The sequence below is a fragment of the Gadus chalcogrammus genome, chromosome 21, assembly GCF_026213295.1.
Source record: "Gadus chalcogrammus isolate NIFS_2021 chromosome 21, NIFS_Gcha_1.0, whole genome shotgun sequence".
Lineage (NCBI taxonomy): Eukaryota > Metazoa > Chordata > Actinopteri > Gadiformes > Gadidae > Gadus > Gadus chalcogrammus.
The window spans coordinates 14,310,736-14,325,916 of NC_079432.1; the positions used below are offsets into that span (position 1 = coordinate 14,310,736).

At 47.3% G+C, this 15,181-nt stretch overlaps 1 protein-coding gene across 5 annotated transcripts in view; it reads right to left on the reverse strand.

Annotated features, from left to right (window-relative positions):
• Positions 1–15,181, reverse strand: part of ryr3 (ryanodine receptor 3) — a 111,309-nt gene that overhangs the window by 1,671 nt on the left and 94,457 nt on the right. For 2 of the 5 annotated variants that reach the window (XM_056581341.1, XM_056581337.1), the window contains 24 exons: positions 14,701–14,813; positions 14,403–14,454; positions 14,171–14,227; positions 13,844–13,943; positions 13,235–13,314; positions 12,998–13,074; positions 12,832–12,905; positions 11,889–11,903; positions 10,571–10,651; positions 9,783–9,871; positions 8,710–8,838; positions 8,043–8,147; positions 7,507–7,588; positions 5,502–6,769; positions 5,352–5,410; positions 5,081–5,240; positions 4,850–4,936; positions 4,259–4,471; positions 2,899–3,029; positions 2,571–2,613; positions 2,277–2,404; positions 1,611–1,671; positions 876–1,022; positions 589–723 (listed from right to left, as the gene is read on the reverse strand). In XM_056581341.1, coding sequence (XP_056437316.1) covers positions 589–723; positions 876–1,022; positions 1,611–1,671; positions 2,277–2,404; positions 2,571–2,613; positions 2,899–3,029; positions 4,259–4,471; positions 4,850–4,936; positions 5,081–5,240; positions 5,352–5,410; positions 5,502–6,769; positions 7,507–7,588; positions 8,043–8,147; positions 8,710–8,838; positions 9,783–9,871; positions 10,571–10,651; positions 11,889–11,903; positions 12,832–12,905; positions 12,998–13,074; positions 13,235–13,314; positions 13,844–13,943; positions 14,171–14,227; positions 14,403–14,454; positions 14,701–14,813 — 3,486 coding nt within the window. The remainder of the gene's footprint in view (positions 1–588; positions 724–875; positions 1,023–1,610; positions 1,672–2,276; positions 2,405–2,570; positions 2,614–2,898; positions 3,030–4,258; positions 4,472–4,849; positions 4,937–5,080; positions 5,241–5,351; positions 5,411–5,501; positions 6,770–7,506; positions 7,589–8,042; positions 8,148–8,709; positions 8,839–9,782; positions 9,872–10,570; positions 10,652–11,888; positions 11,904–12,831; positions 12,906–12,997; positions 13,075–13,234; positions 13,315–13,843; positions 13,944–14,170; positions 14,228–14,402; positions 14,455–14,700; positions 14,814–15,181) is intronic. The other 3 variants (XM_056581342.1, XM_056581339.1, XM_056581338.1) reach the window with 2 other exon arrangements.

The window sequence follows — 15,181 nt, forward strand, 5'->3', positions numbered from 1 at the left end:
GCAGCGTCAGTGCAGGAGTGACGTGCGCTGTGTAACCTTTCTACTGGAGCTCCATTCCACTCCATTCATATCTGAACTAGAAGGACAGACGTCCACAGGTCAATCCGTCCAGGGATCTGTTCTCTATAAATCTGTTTAATCTGGTCCACTTTTGCCCACCCCCCTCCCACACCATAGAAAAATCTAATAGTAAAGGTGTTAAATGAATAAGGGATAACTGTAGCAGCCACTCCAGCCACTAGAGGCTGCTACTGGGAAACATACATAGTGCAGGTTTAACCTGCCATGGGACACTTTGAGATGGTTGGTCTCCTTTGACTTATTGTTTCTATATATGAGAAGAGTCAAATGATTATCCTTGCTGAGCCGTCAATCACACATGCACAACACCTATCCAGGGCAAAGGCTTGTATTTGACTAATTCATTGGCCGTGTGATCCCAGTGACCGAAGGGTTAAGGGGGCCGCTTATTATAACAGACTGACGTGTGACTAAAGTGAATCACAGTGAGTCGCAAGATATGAGAATTGACCAGGCCAAGATCCTCTCTTTCACGTGTCAAACACGAGCCGTAAGAGGGGGTCTTACGGTCATCATGTCGTCACACTTCATGTCGGGCTCGTCCTCATCCTCGCTCTTGTTGTAGAACTTCCTGAAGAAGTTGAAGGCCACCACGGTGTAGAGGTACACGATCACAGCCAGCAGGCCCACCGTCAGCACCAGCTGGGGGGAGAGGGGGTTACCACAGGCTGACCACACACAGGCTGACCACAGGATCTGATGGTTGTCCCCGGCAGTGATAAGTGGGGAGCTAGTCTTAAATATGACCAGGGCCACGGGCCCTGTGTCCCCCCCCCTGGTGGCCGGACACTTGCCTGCTTGCCGTTGTGCGTGACGGAGGACAGGATGGTGCGCAGCGTCTTGAAGCCCATGGCGATGTCCAGCAGATGGGCCGCGAAGAAGAAGTTGTTGAAGTGTCCGAAGACGGACATGACGGTGTACCAGATCAGATACAGGAAGTACTGTCCAGAGAGAGGGAGACGCATCAGAACTCGGTTCACCGTCCCACTGGTGCTCATCACTCACGGCAGGTGAAGATTAATCCTTATCCTCCCCCATCCTTTGGCAGTGGGGTACGACTTTAATTGGAACTTAAACCTTTGCAGAGTGAGCCCTTGTGCTGGATCTACTGGAGGACTTCCAAAGACATGGGCTAGTATATGCTTGGGCATTGGTGATAAAGTTTTATATATTTATGCTATAACTATTGTGTCAAATGTCGGACTCAATGAGTCCACAGTTAGGTTAGTGTGCTCTTTAAATGAAGTGGGAGCTGTCCCACTGCTGGCCTCTATGTCTGTATTGTTAAAGACACACTTCTAGAAGCCATTACCTACTCGATCCGACTTTTAATTCTTGGGTCTGTGTTTACTGTGTGCAATGTTTTATTTGAAATGGGGCACACCTGCATTGGTATAGAAATCTTCTCATTACCATTACATTATTATTAATTTGTTTGTATTGCTATGTTTTTTAGTTTCTTACTGGCTTTTTGTGTCCTAAAAAAATAAATAAAGATGACAGAAGCAGAGGCTGTGCTATTGGCTTACGTTGTCGGTCAACACCACTCCCATCTTCCAGATGTAGTACTTGGTATCGATGGAGCTCAGCCTGTGGGTCAGAAAACACTAAATCAATGCAAGCATGTTTATTTTATACACCAAAACAAACTATGCACGTACTCTGATTATTTCAAAATGCATTTTGACATAAAAACCAGGTTGGGAGAATATTTCTGGAGCTCAGACATTCTTTAAAGGAAAACCAACCACCCTGTTTGAACTAGTCCCGCCCACTATAACAAAAAATATCTTTATTTAACATCAGGGTTGTATAGCAGTTTCCCTATTGCTTATACGCTTCCTACAATCCGATATGTGGCGTGCAGCCACAATGGTTTATTCGTTTTACCTGGTAACCAAAGCTGCCAGAGTCAGGTACCACCCACTTTAGCCTGCGTTCAGCACAGAGGGCCACTTGAGTCCATATTTACTCATCCTACTTTATTTTAGACCATTGGTGCATTTCAGTGGAGTGGACGGTTTGGAGTGGACCGAGTCAACCTATAGTTCTGTTATGTACATTCAGCAGTGTTGGTCTAAAGCTATCCCACCTAGGTGCCTACCCAGCACCGTGGCAGGCTGATGGCTCCCACCCCACGGGGTCTAGTGGCTGTTGCTGTGTGTGATTTGGGGGCTGGGGAGGGGGTCTCTCACCAGGACACCAGGGAGGCCTCCTTCTCCACCGTCTCGATGGTGGGGTCGAAGTCCAGCACGCTCTTGTCCAGGCCCAGCAGCTCAGCGATGCGCTCCGCTCCGTACATGTCTCCGTACTTGTTGATCACCTGTGAGCACACAGGGGGGGGGGGGGGGGCATGTTTAAACATCCCTCAAGCATCACATGGCTGTTTGAGATAAAAGGGGGATTTATTGTATCGTGGCGATGATGATGATGATGATGATGATGGTGATGATGATGGTGATGCATGGATAATAAAAGGTCCGACTGACCTTGCGCTTGATGAACTTGTCCCAGTAGTTATTGGGGAAGGATCTGCCAAGGATTGGGAAGGAAGTCAAAACCACATCAAGTTTCTTTGAACATTGAAGTGTGAAATAAAATACCAGCAAATACCTTTCATACCGGATGGACCAGTTTGCTTCAAAACTTGAATAACATCACGTATAGAGGCAGTTAAAGCATTGAACACACACACACACACACACACACACACACACACACACACACACACACACACACACACACACACACACACACACACACACACACACACACACACACACACACACACACACACACACACACACACACACTTACGAGGTGTTGATGACCAGCCGGTCCCACTGGCCCTTAATGTCGTCGTCCGAGGGCTGCTCAGTGATGTACAGGCCGTCAAACTCCAGCTTGCGAGCAATCTCCTTCTCCCTCTTGAACACCACCAGAGGAACCTGCATGTCAACACAGAGGGGGAGCTTTGGAGGGATGTGGATGAGCTGATGAGCTGCATGCCTCTATACACAGGGCGCTAGGGAGGTCCATCTATGGCCCATGGTCAAGGATTTATCAGATTTTAATTTCTTTAGCACGGGAACCAAAGATGGAAGTGGAATGTTTTTTTTGGAAGAAGTCTTCAATTGATTCTTCCATCAAATATATTTTTTAACACCTTGGCTGGGAAACACTGTTTTTGTCTCATTATGTTGGACAATTCATTTTTCAGAGTTATAGTTCTGTTTAGTTCTGTTTTGTGTTAGTGGAGCCGGGGGAGACGGCCACCATGGTTCATCATCCAGACTGCAAGTGTCCTTTAAAACACCTTGATAACATACTTTGAAGGAAGTTACGTGTTTCGGTCGTTCAAGTAGTAGTAAATGTAATAGTCTGTTGCAGGTACCTTCAGGTAGTATTAATAGTCATATTTATAGTAACAGTAATAGTCTGGGGCAGCAGGTACCTCAGGTACTAGTAGAGGTAATAGTAATGGTAGTAGTAACAGTACTTTGAGTTAGTAGTAGTAGGAATAGTAGTAGTAACAGTACCTGGAGGTAGTAGTAATAGTAGTGGTAGTAGTAACAGTACCTGGAGGTAGTAGTAGTAGTAATGGTAGTAGTAACAGTACCTTGAGGTAATAGTAATAGTAACAGTACCTGGAGGTAGTAGTAATGGTAGTAGTAACAGTACCTGGAGGTAGTAGTAATAGTAATGGTAGTAGTAACAGTACCTGGAGGTAGTAGTAATAGTAATGGTAGTAGTAACAGTACCTGGAGGTAGTAGTAATAGTAATGGTAGTAGTAACAGTACCTTGAGGTAGTAGTAGTAGTAATGGTAGTAGTAACAGTACCTTGAGGTAATAGTAATAGTAGTAGTAACAGTACCTGGAGGTAGTAGTAATGGTAGTAGTAACAGTACCTGGAGGTAGTAGTAATAGTAATGGTAGTAGTAACAGTACCTTGAGGTAGTAGTAGTAGTAATGGTAGTAGTAACAGTACCTTGAGGTAGTAGTAATAGTAATGGTAGTAGTAACAGTACCTTGAGGTAGTAGTAGTAGTAATGGTAGTAGTAACAGTACCTTGAGGTAATAGTAATAGTAGTAGTAACAGTACCTGGAGGTAGTAGTAATGGTAGTAGTAACAGTACCTGGAGGTAGTAGTAATAGTAATGGTAGTAGTAACAGTACCTTGAGGTAGTAGTATCCCACCAGGCAGAGCAGGGAGATGAGGGTGTGGAAGATGGCCATGAAGCGCAGCGTGGGCGCCATGTAGCCCGTGGACTCCTGCAGGACGAACTCGTCCATGTCGAACAGGGTGTTCTCGTCGTCCTCGTCCTCGTCCTCGCCGTTGCCCATCCAGGGGTCCCCGTCCTCGTCGGCCTCCGCCACCTCCGGGGTCACCTGGGGAGAGACCCCTCATGGTTTAACACGCAGTACGGCGAGGACAGGGACAGTGCTACCGTCCACATTGGAGAGGCTCCACTAAACAGCTGTTAAGGCTTTTTAGGGCTTGTATATTCTATAGGTTTTGGTTTTACTCTCATAATTTCTACTACTGTCCGGTCCTTTCTGCGGCGACACTAACATTTCCGAATGGAATGAATAAAGTACCATCTTATCTTGTATTTTTATTAGATTGTATCTAGCATTAGGAATCCAACTAAACTAAACTAAACTAAACTCGTCCAAGGACACTATTTTCTGAAGACAATTCTGGTAATCCTTTTGAAAGCCCCCATGTTAACGGGGTTACACAACTTCTTCTAGTTGTGGTTTCACCTTGTAGAACAGGAGAATGAAGTTGATGGCGAAGCACACGAACAGCGCCAGGAAGCGGAGGTTGTAGAAGTTTCGGGCCAGGTAGTTCTACGGAGAGAAAGATCATTGCGTTAACGACAAAACAACTGAATGCATGCGCTCTTTGAAACCTGAACCAGTCACGGGTAACCATCCAGGGCTCAGCGGACAGCGTCGGCTGACTCTGGGCATCTATGCTGGACAGATGCTCACCAGCATCTTGATCAGATACACCTGCAGCACGGCGAAGACACAGGACATGAAGGAGGCCGACTCTTCCTTGGGGGGTCCCGGGGTGGCACTGGGCTTCTCCTCGGCCGCCGGCTCCTTGGCCTCCTCCTTTGGCTTGTCCTCCTTCTCCTGGTTCTCCGTGCTGTACGGGGGACACCGTTTCAGGTTCAGGTTCAGGTTCAGGTTCAGTCGAGGTCAATGCATCATCAGGTGTTCTGACAGACTCCGCCCCCCTAACATCGGAGCTACTCACTCCGCCTTCTCCGATTCGCCGTCTGGCTTCTCGGTGGTTCTGACGGCGACAGAGGACAGCTGCAAAACACAAAGGCCATTGAAACGACTGCTCCCGCCCCGCTCTGAGGTGTCCCGACACCGTTCGCGGCGGGGCGACGTTCACACTTACCTTTTTCTCGGTGTTCTCCGGTGCGATCTCAGCCACGTCGCCCAGCCCCAGCTCTATGTGCTTCCCCCCTTCCTTCTTCGGCGGCGGGTTCAGCATCTCCATCATCATGTCCACCTCCGACTTGTCCACCGGCGCCGCCACCGTCATGTCTATGCCCGCCGAGGTCTCGCCCGTCTCCGCCTTGTCCCCCTCCATTGCGTCGCCGTGGATACCGAACTGGGTGGGGTCGGGCATGTTGCCCAGGATGTCCGTCACCTTGATGTTCTTGGCGCCCTCCACCAGGCCCCCGCCGAACATGGAGGCCCAGATGAGGTGGAAGAAGCCGAAGACCAGGCCGTGGATGCCCTTGAAGAAGCCCGTGAAGAGCATCCAGAAGAAGGAGAAGAAGCCGCCGATCATCTCCTTGAGCGTCAGCTTCTTCACCTTCTTGAAGCGCTTGCGCATGCTGCCCAGGGACACGGCCTGGAAGGCGCCCGCCACGTTCTTCTTGAGCGCGCGGCAGGCGGTGGTGAAGGCCGACACGGGCTCCTGCTCGCCCTCCTCCTCGTCCATCACGCTGTGGGCGTCGTCCTCCTCCTCCTCCTCGGGCCGCTCCAGCACGTCGGGCTCCGAGATCTGCGAGGCCAGCTGCATCTCAAAGATGGTGTCCTCGCAGAAGTTGACAAACATCTCCATCTTCTCGCTCTCCGTGCCCTCATTGACCACGTCGAAGATGAAGTCGCGCTTGGACTCCTTCACCTGGGGCTTCTCCCACTGCTCGCGGCTCGACTCGCTGATCTCAAAGTACACACGCTCGATGCGCTTGGCGCTGCCCATGATCTCGATGCGCCCCAGGAAGGGCTCGAAGTAGCTGAGCATGCTCTCCGCCAGCTCCATGAAGACGTCCAGCCGCGAGTCGTGCGGCATGTGCTCCGACAGGTTGGTGAGCAGCACGGCCACGTTGAAGCCAATGTCCTTGGCGGGCTCGTGGAAGCGCTCCACGAACTCCTCGTAGTTGAACATGTCGTTCTCGTCGGCCTCGGTGCAGGACAGCAGGAACTCGATCTCCGACTGCGTGTACTGCTTCTGGCTCTCCATGGACTTCTGGAAGTCCTTCTTGGAGATGATGCCCTTGCGGTCGGGGTCGTACTCCTTGAAGCTGTCCGAGGTGGTCAGGTCCTTGAGCTTGAGGAACATGTCGAAGAACTTGAGGATCATCTCCACGTTGTTGGAGGACTCCACCAGCGTGTCCACCATCTGCTTGCCAATGGTGCCGTTCACCACGTTACCTGAGGGGGGGGAGGGAGGGAGGATACGCAGGTCGTGTGTCAGTACAGAGAAAAACTGAACTAGGATTTTAAAAAGTTTTTGCTTTTCTTTTTTTCAATGATTGGAAAAGTAAAGTACTGAAAATTAATTAGAAGTAGTAGGTATCACACCACCTGTTGTACCAAGAGACATATGCATCTATAAATAGCAGGTTTCACTGTGGAAATCTCGCTTCTGGTCATCCCAAGGAAGCCTAAAGTACAGAAAAACATCCTACCTCTCAGCTGTTGCTAAGTCTGTTGTATTGGTTGTCTGTCAGATTTAGAATCGGTTTTAAGATAATTTTTAGTTTTTTTGGACCAGCGCCTGAATACTCTTTAAATTGGCTTTTAATAGATGCTCCTTCCAGTTCCTGCAGGTCCTCTGGCTCTGGACTCCTCAGTGCTCCTGGGGTGAGGACCAGGACCTACCATATATCAACCCTTTTAGGTGACATTTTGGTGACGAATTTATTATGTTAAACTTGTATTACTTACATTTATTGATTTGTTTTCCGTTTTTTAGGACTTGTATTAAAAAACGACTTGTATTACATTTTTGTGTAAAACAATGAATCAATAAAATATAATTGATCGATTTTTGTTTTCTCGCCTTCTTCTTGTAGATCTAAATGATGAAACCTTTATATTCGATTAATGCTAGTTAATATTATTCCCGTTGGGATCGTTGGCATCCAGCAGCAGATGTAAGCCCTCACCTTCCAGCAGAGACAGCATCATTACAATCATGTCCTTCTGCAAATCCATCAGCTCCTTCAACAGCTCAATCTGACTGGAGTCCTGCAAGAGAATCACGCTCCTTCCATCACAATACAAGTGGCTCTGTTCCAACATTTAACTTTTTTGGACTGGATATTAGGATATTACAAAGCCAGTGAACGCAAAACCACTTTTTTCTGTTTGAAACATGGTCAATTGTCTTATATGATCGTCAACATAGTAATCTATGCCATTTTATCACTGGGACTATGTTTTTTGCCATTCTCCCCACTATGTGACCGTTCCAATCTGCTGAACGCAGGTGATGTCAGACTACCTTATCCAAGGTAGTCCGAGGTAAACATTGGGCTCACTGGCTTTATAACAAAATGGATTTTTTTAATCCATTCAAGTTTATTCATTTGATCCCAATGGAAGACGTCACATGATATTCAAAAATACACAAAAACTTGTGTCCTGATCACGAGAGGGGGTGGGCCAACTAAAATGGACGCACAGGTTCACACTAGCTTACTTGCGACAGCTTCATCTGCATGTTGGCAAAGACATGCAAGAAGCCCACCACCGCATCCCAGAGCCTGCTGTGGGCCAGACTCTGCTGGTTCCCGATACAGGGACCCTGATGGGAGAGAGGGAGGGGGGAGACAGGAACCAAATCATGTTAAGTGGCCGTGGAGGAGAACACAATCAGCGTAATCATGTTGAGGATGGAGATGATACAGCCGGGTTGGGAGTGGGGGAGGGGGGTCTGGTAGGAAAGGGCAAATAGGAATTGAATGCTAAGTTGATTAATACTTTGCTGATGCTGTTCAAATGAAACATGAGAAACCCATGAAAAATTAGAAATTCTTCACACTCTGTATGATTGTGATTGTTATGTTAATAGTTTGCTGTAATTGCGATTAGAGCCTACATTTATTGGGATTGTTTTGTTCCGTTTGTCTGATTGACAATAGGGAGAATGATAAATAAATGATGAAAAAATGAATAAAAGATAAAGTTTTCGTATATGTACGGAAATGAATGCACACAAATGATTGCGAGCTACACATGGTGAATACAGTGTGATTTCGACACAAGGGTTCGACCGCCTAATCTCCTTATCTCCTAATCTGTTGTCACACGTTCATTTCCCCCACCCGAGTCGTATCCTCGCGCTATATGTTTGAGCGGAACACTACCTGAATGTATTCAGTCAAGGAGTTGAAGATCTGCTTGGCCACGGCCAGGGCCTTGGAGAAGTTGACCTGCCCAGGCTCGTCGATGACGTCCTTCCCAGAGTAGTACCAGTAGAAGTCACTGATGGATTCCTACAGCGCAGGACCACAGTGTCAGGAAACCAGAGGAGCATGAACAGACATGAAGAGATTGAGGTGACACCTCAGAATACAAAATTGAACACATTCAGCCTTGTGTGTGTGTGTGTGTGTGTGTGTGTGTGTGTGTGTGTGTGTGTGTGTGTGTGTGTGTGTGTGTGTGTGTGTGTGTGTGTGTGTGTATATATAAATACATGTATATCTCTATATCTGTATAGATATCTAGAAATATATCTCTATAGATATCTTTATATATATACCTACCTAGATCTATAGATATTAAAGAGGAATGTATAAATCACTAAACATTTAGATCTGGTTTCACCTCGTTCTGATTCCACCACCTTCCTGCCAGAGCCCTGTCTCTGACCCCCACTGTTGACTGATCCCAGAGTTAGTGTGAAGACATCAGTGCTTTGCCCTCACCCCTTCCCTGCCCTCTCCCCTTCCCTGCCCTCAACCCTTCCCTGCCCTCACCCCTTCCCTCTCCCCTTCCCTGCCCTCACCCCTTCCCTCTCCCCTTCCCTGCCCTCTCCCCTTCCCTGCCCTTTCGCCCGACCCAGCCAGAGCCCTGTCTCTGACCCCCACTGTTAGTTGATCAGGCAGTCACCATGTTTCTCCTTTATCCTGTTTTCATCCGTCTCTTTCCCCCACTACTCTGGAGGAGTTGATAGAACAGATATATGTGGAATCTCCTTCATCCTGTTCCCATTCCCCTCCCTGCCAGACTTCATCCTCTTACCGAGCACCATCTTGGAAACTACATCTTGCTCTCAACTGTCCTAATTTCTTCATTTGGTGAGCCGGCCAGGAGTTAAGAAGAGGTCCATATCAGATCCTAACTTCTTCAACATCTATAGAGATATATAGATTCCTCTATAGATATAGATATGTATATACACACGTATATATGCGTGTGTGTGTGTGTGCCCACATGCCTGCAGGCGGAGCAGGTAGTCCACCGTGCTGATAATGATGTTGACTGTTGTTGTGTTCCCCGTCTGGGTCCTTAGGAAATTCTGGAAATCTAACACGCACAAACCATAGGAAGAACCCAGAGGAATGCTCAGCGTCTGACTTAATCAGCTCTGCCTGGCAAATGAGTGAAGTGGAGAACTAATTATAAAATAAAATATAAATTATTTTTTATATAAAAATGATTACCTATAATAATTTATTTTTATCTAATGGCCCATTTCATTACACTCAAGATCACCTTATCATAAAATAACATAATAAAACATATAAATAAAGAACCATTAATTAAACATGAGTACCCGATAAAATATACAATTAACGGCAAAGCACCGTTAATAGAAGATAATTTCAATCAACAGTATTGTACATTAAAGGTACATTAATTAACCATTACGTTACTTACTTAATGCAGAAATAAAACTCCAGATTAACAGTTAAGTAACTGTTAACACATTTTATAATAATCCTTTACTAATGGTACTCATGTATGTTTATGTAATGGTGTTCATGTTGACTAAGGTATTGATTTATGCATAATTGAATGGAGTTTGGGTCAGTGGGGAGCCCTAAATCTAACCCACTAGCTCTAACCCCTATGTTAATGCTAAATAACAATGCTTAATACATAATTAGCTAATGTCAGTTGATGGTCAATTAATGTACCCTTACAGTAAATTGAGTGAGTGGGGATGGAGTGAGTGGGGATGGGTATTCAGAGCGGTATTATGTTCTGTGTTCAGGGTCTCACCTCCGTTGTGCCCCTCACACATGAGCTGCAAAAAGCGGAACAGATCCTTTGTGAACTCGTCGTTCTGTAGCACTTTCGATCCTTTGTGGGGAGAAGAAGAGACGTTTAGGAGGCCGGTCAGGAACTGTCAAACATGGGCAAAAGACGATCACGTAGTACAATGGAGCATGAAACTGAGCCCCTTAGAAAGCCCTCCGTATGAGGCAGGCAGGAGCACAGATCTCTTAAGGGGTTTTCAAACACAGTTTCAAAGGCCTAAAGTCCGGACAAACGGCAGCTTTAGATTTCAGCACTTGAATCCAAAGCTCAGATTTATGAAAACAGAAATAAATAAAAAACATGGCCCCCACATCCACTCTGCTGGGGAGCGGGCATTGAAACAGGCGGTCAATAGGACATATCACTTTCACATGTCATTCCAGGCTTTCCAGCGACTAACTCAGAATAAAGAAGTACATAAAGCACAGGCTTTATGACGTTGCTCACTTTGTTATTCAAATCAACCATAGCAGTCCTGAACATATTGTGCGTAAAAAGCAACCCCTCAAAAAGCAAACCATAGCACCACCATGTGAAAGTTCCAAACCCCTGTACAGAAACCAGCTTTGACAAATAACTTAGCTTCAAAAGTTCAAAGCCAAGCCGAAAAACTCCCCCCCAAATAAACCAAGCTTTGCTGAGGCCACCACCGCCCCCTTGAGGGCAGCATCGATACAGCTCACACACTGACTCTTGGGGAGCTGTGTTAGTAGATGTTGCACTAACAACAAAGACATGGCAACGGTAGCCACGCAATGGGACAGGCAATAGATCCACTGGAGTGTGTCACACACTGAAACACTTGGCTTGCATATACCCCAAGCTAAAGAGCAAGTGAGAGAGGGGGGAGAATGAGCGAGAGACAGAGGGAGAGAGAAAGCGAGAGAGAGAGACAGAGGGAGAGAAAGAGCAAGAGAGAGAAAGAGCAAGAGAGAGACAGAGGGAGAGAAAGAGCAAGAGAGAGAGAGAGCACAAGAGAGAGACAGAGGGAGAGAAAGAGCAAGAGAGAGAGACAGAGGGAGAGAAAGAGCAAGAGAGACCGAGAGCGAGATAGAGATAGAGATAGAGATCGAGAGAGAGAGAGAGAGGTTGGGGCGACGGAGGTGAGTTAGAGATGGGTGGAGGTGGAGGCTGGGGGGGGGGGGGGGGGGGGGGGGGGGGTGATGTAGCGCTGATGGAGTAAGAAGCAGACGGGGGTGCCCTGATGGCAGCCGTGTAAGCCACGCCGGACGGACACATGCTGCTAGCCGGGGTGGGCTAGCCGGACCGTACTATTTACCCCGCTTGGTGCTGACTGCCGTCCATGAGGTGTTTTGTTTGTTTTTGTTTAGTTTTGTGGAAATGATGGGGAGGATACGGACACACAGACAGACACACAGACAGACAGACAGACAGACAGACAGACAGACAGACAGACAGACAGACAGACAGACAGACAGACAGACAGACAGACAGACAGACAGACAGACAGACAGGCCGACAGGCAACAACGGAGGTGAGCAGAAAGAGAAGAGGACATTGGGTTATAGCAGAGAGGGCGGGAAGGGGATAAGAGGAGGATAAGAGGGGGATGAAGACATTGTCATGGTGCAGAAGGACACCGCCGCGCGGCTCCAATATAACGGAGCAGGTTTGAAGAGGGTTTATTCTGGGAGAGGTCGACCGTCCTCTCCCGCTGGACACGCTGAGGAGAGGAGCTGCCGTCGGGACGCGGCCCACACATTCTGTCTAGCACGGCACACGTATACACCTACATGACCGGGATCAATTACATCAGTGCCGGGACGCACGCACGCACGCACACGCACACACACGCACACACACACACACACACACTCAGGGAACAATGGATTGGTTAAAGACATGAGCGCCGGGGAAATGTACAGCCGAGGGGATGAGAATACAGCCACTCCTCATGAGAAGTGGCTGTTTGTGGTTTTGTGTGTGTGTGTGTTTGTGTGCTTGTGGGTACACGCATTTGTGAGTGTGAGGATTCTGTCCTTTATACGCAATCCATATTATGTAACTAAATAAAGTTGCACTTGAAAATTGGTTGGAATCTATGTGGGATTAAGGTTATGTTGAAATGTTATGAAAGGCTCTGACATAAAAACACTTTTGCTTGTGCGACAGTAAGGGCCTGGAGAAAAAACCCTGATGGTGTGTGAGTAGCCTGCCATCCATCAATATCACACAGGACGGACGCTCTGGAAAAAACTCACCCGTTCCTTCCTCCGACGCCATACCCAGTCCTTCTGCCTTGTTCTGCCTTTCAAATGCATTCAAATCCAGGACACTAACGGAAACAGAGAGAGCAGCACGTCACCAGAATGGCCCTCTCTGTGGCCTCGGTGGATGTGTTTTACGGAGGACTTATTGATTGTGGACCTGCATGACTGCATGAGTCCTGACAGACTTTTGAAAAAGCCTGCGTCCCTTTTCTCTTTCAGGTAATCAAGCATTTTCTGCAATGGAGAAGAACAGGGAACGGATCAACAGGTCAAATCGTGAACATGTCGAGGAGTGCTGCACGTGATCATGTCCCAAGCATCCGCTTAAGCAAAGAGGCAGGCGGAGGACACATGGAGACAGAAGGCTGAGCGGGGTGTGATCGGTGGAGCTGACCTGCTGAACTTGCACGTTGCCTCCGTTCAGGACGGAGATGCCCAGCTTGAGGGTGCAGGTCACCATGGGGCCGAGACGACCTGGGACACACACACACACACACACATTAGGAGCTGTAAGTCCCTGCACTGTGACTGAGGAGCGTCTTTAAAAGGGCTCCTATGTGTGTGTGGGACTGTTCTTTTGTCTTTTATTTATATCATTTCATAGAGTACAAACTGATAAGAAAAGTAAATGATTTTAAACAGTTTAGTTCAGTTTTAATCCTTGAGGTCAAATGTGAGAGTTCTAAAGAGAGAACAGAAAATAATCAAAAAATAAAAGTTGCCCCCCTCCCATCCCTGTATCTTACACAACTGTGATTGACGGGCAATATGGATTCCTAACCAATCAGGGAAGAGATTGCTCTTATTGGTTAGGAATAAGAAACTACCCTGGAGCGGTCCTTAATCTATTGGCTATGGCATTTCTAATAAATAGCCCTTAAATTGTACCTCCTGTTCACTTGATGGTTATTCCCTTATACACATCAGGGGGTGAAGTGTACACTGTTGTGTTTTATCTGTGTGAGGCTTTGGACCACAGGGGGGACTGTGCTGCGGGGTTCACCTTTACTGGCGCTGATCATCTGCAGCACCATCTCTGCCGCCCCCCGGGCATGCAGCCGGGCCTGCTGGTACAGGATCTTCTGCTTCTCCATCTCCTTCTCCTGGAGGGGGAACACACACACACACACACACACAGTTACACACACACACACACACACACACACACACACACACACACACACACACACACACACACACACACACACACACACACACACACACACACACACACACACACACACACACAGACACAGACACGTCAACACAGCTGCTAATGGCTCTGTGTATCGAACACCCAGAGGAAATAAAAGCTGCAGAGACAGCGCACCTCAAATGTCTTCTCTTTCTCCTCATCCTCTTCTTCTTCCTCATCCTCAGCACAACTCTGCAGAAACAAGAGTTGTGTTTAGTTGGTTTCCTCTTCATTGGAACGTTATGATTGTTTTCACTTGCCACACACTCTTATCCTCATCTACGTTAACACTACATTAACATTCACTTGCCACACACTCTTCTCCTCATCTACGTTAACACTACATTAACATCAACACGCGGGTTACCTTCGCCATCATGTCCGCGTACGCAATATACAACGGATCTTCTTCCAAGGAACTGAAAAGAAGCAGAGGTTTATCCCAGTCTGTGAGCATAATCTTCCAGCGTCACACACAAAAATAACAAACAGAATGTATAGAACTCTGTGCCATTGGACAAGTTAGTGAAAACGAAAAAAAACAAAATCAAATCAGTTTTATAATCGAGGCGTATCCACTGGGACAACAATAGGAAAGAAAACAAAGATGCATATGGAGAAGGCTGTGATTGGTTGGTATCCCGTCACATGACGTGCGAGGTCACCTTCTTTCTGTGAGCGCGTTGTGGCTGAAGTGGAGGATGAGCTGGTGGAGGGGGTCGGGCTTGCTCTCTGCCTCCTCCTCTTCCTCCTCCTCCACAATCTTCATGGGCGTTTTCTGCACAGGAGTTTAAAGGCACTCTGTGAGGTCGGCAATGAAGTCGTCCTCCTCAAACCCACAGCGTTCATGTGCACAGCTCAATAACACAAGTTTAGTTTTTCTTTCCTTTACTGCCAAGAATGTTTTTCTCTAATTTAAGACAAATAGAAAAGAAAAACACTGTTGATCTAGGACTCGTACTCACATTGTGTGATGGAACATAATGTGGAACACTTAGCAGCAGCGACACTTGCACATGCAAACCAATGGCACCCCCTTGTGTGCAGGTGGGTGGGATGGGAGGGAGGGAGCGAGGAGGAGTGACATGCGGGCTGAACGTGGCTGGATGGGAGACATGGACTCATGCACGCTACGGCAGTCAAGCG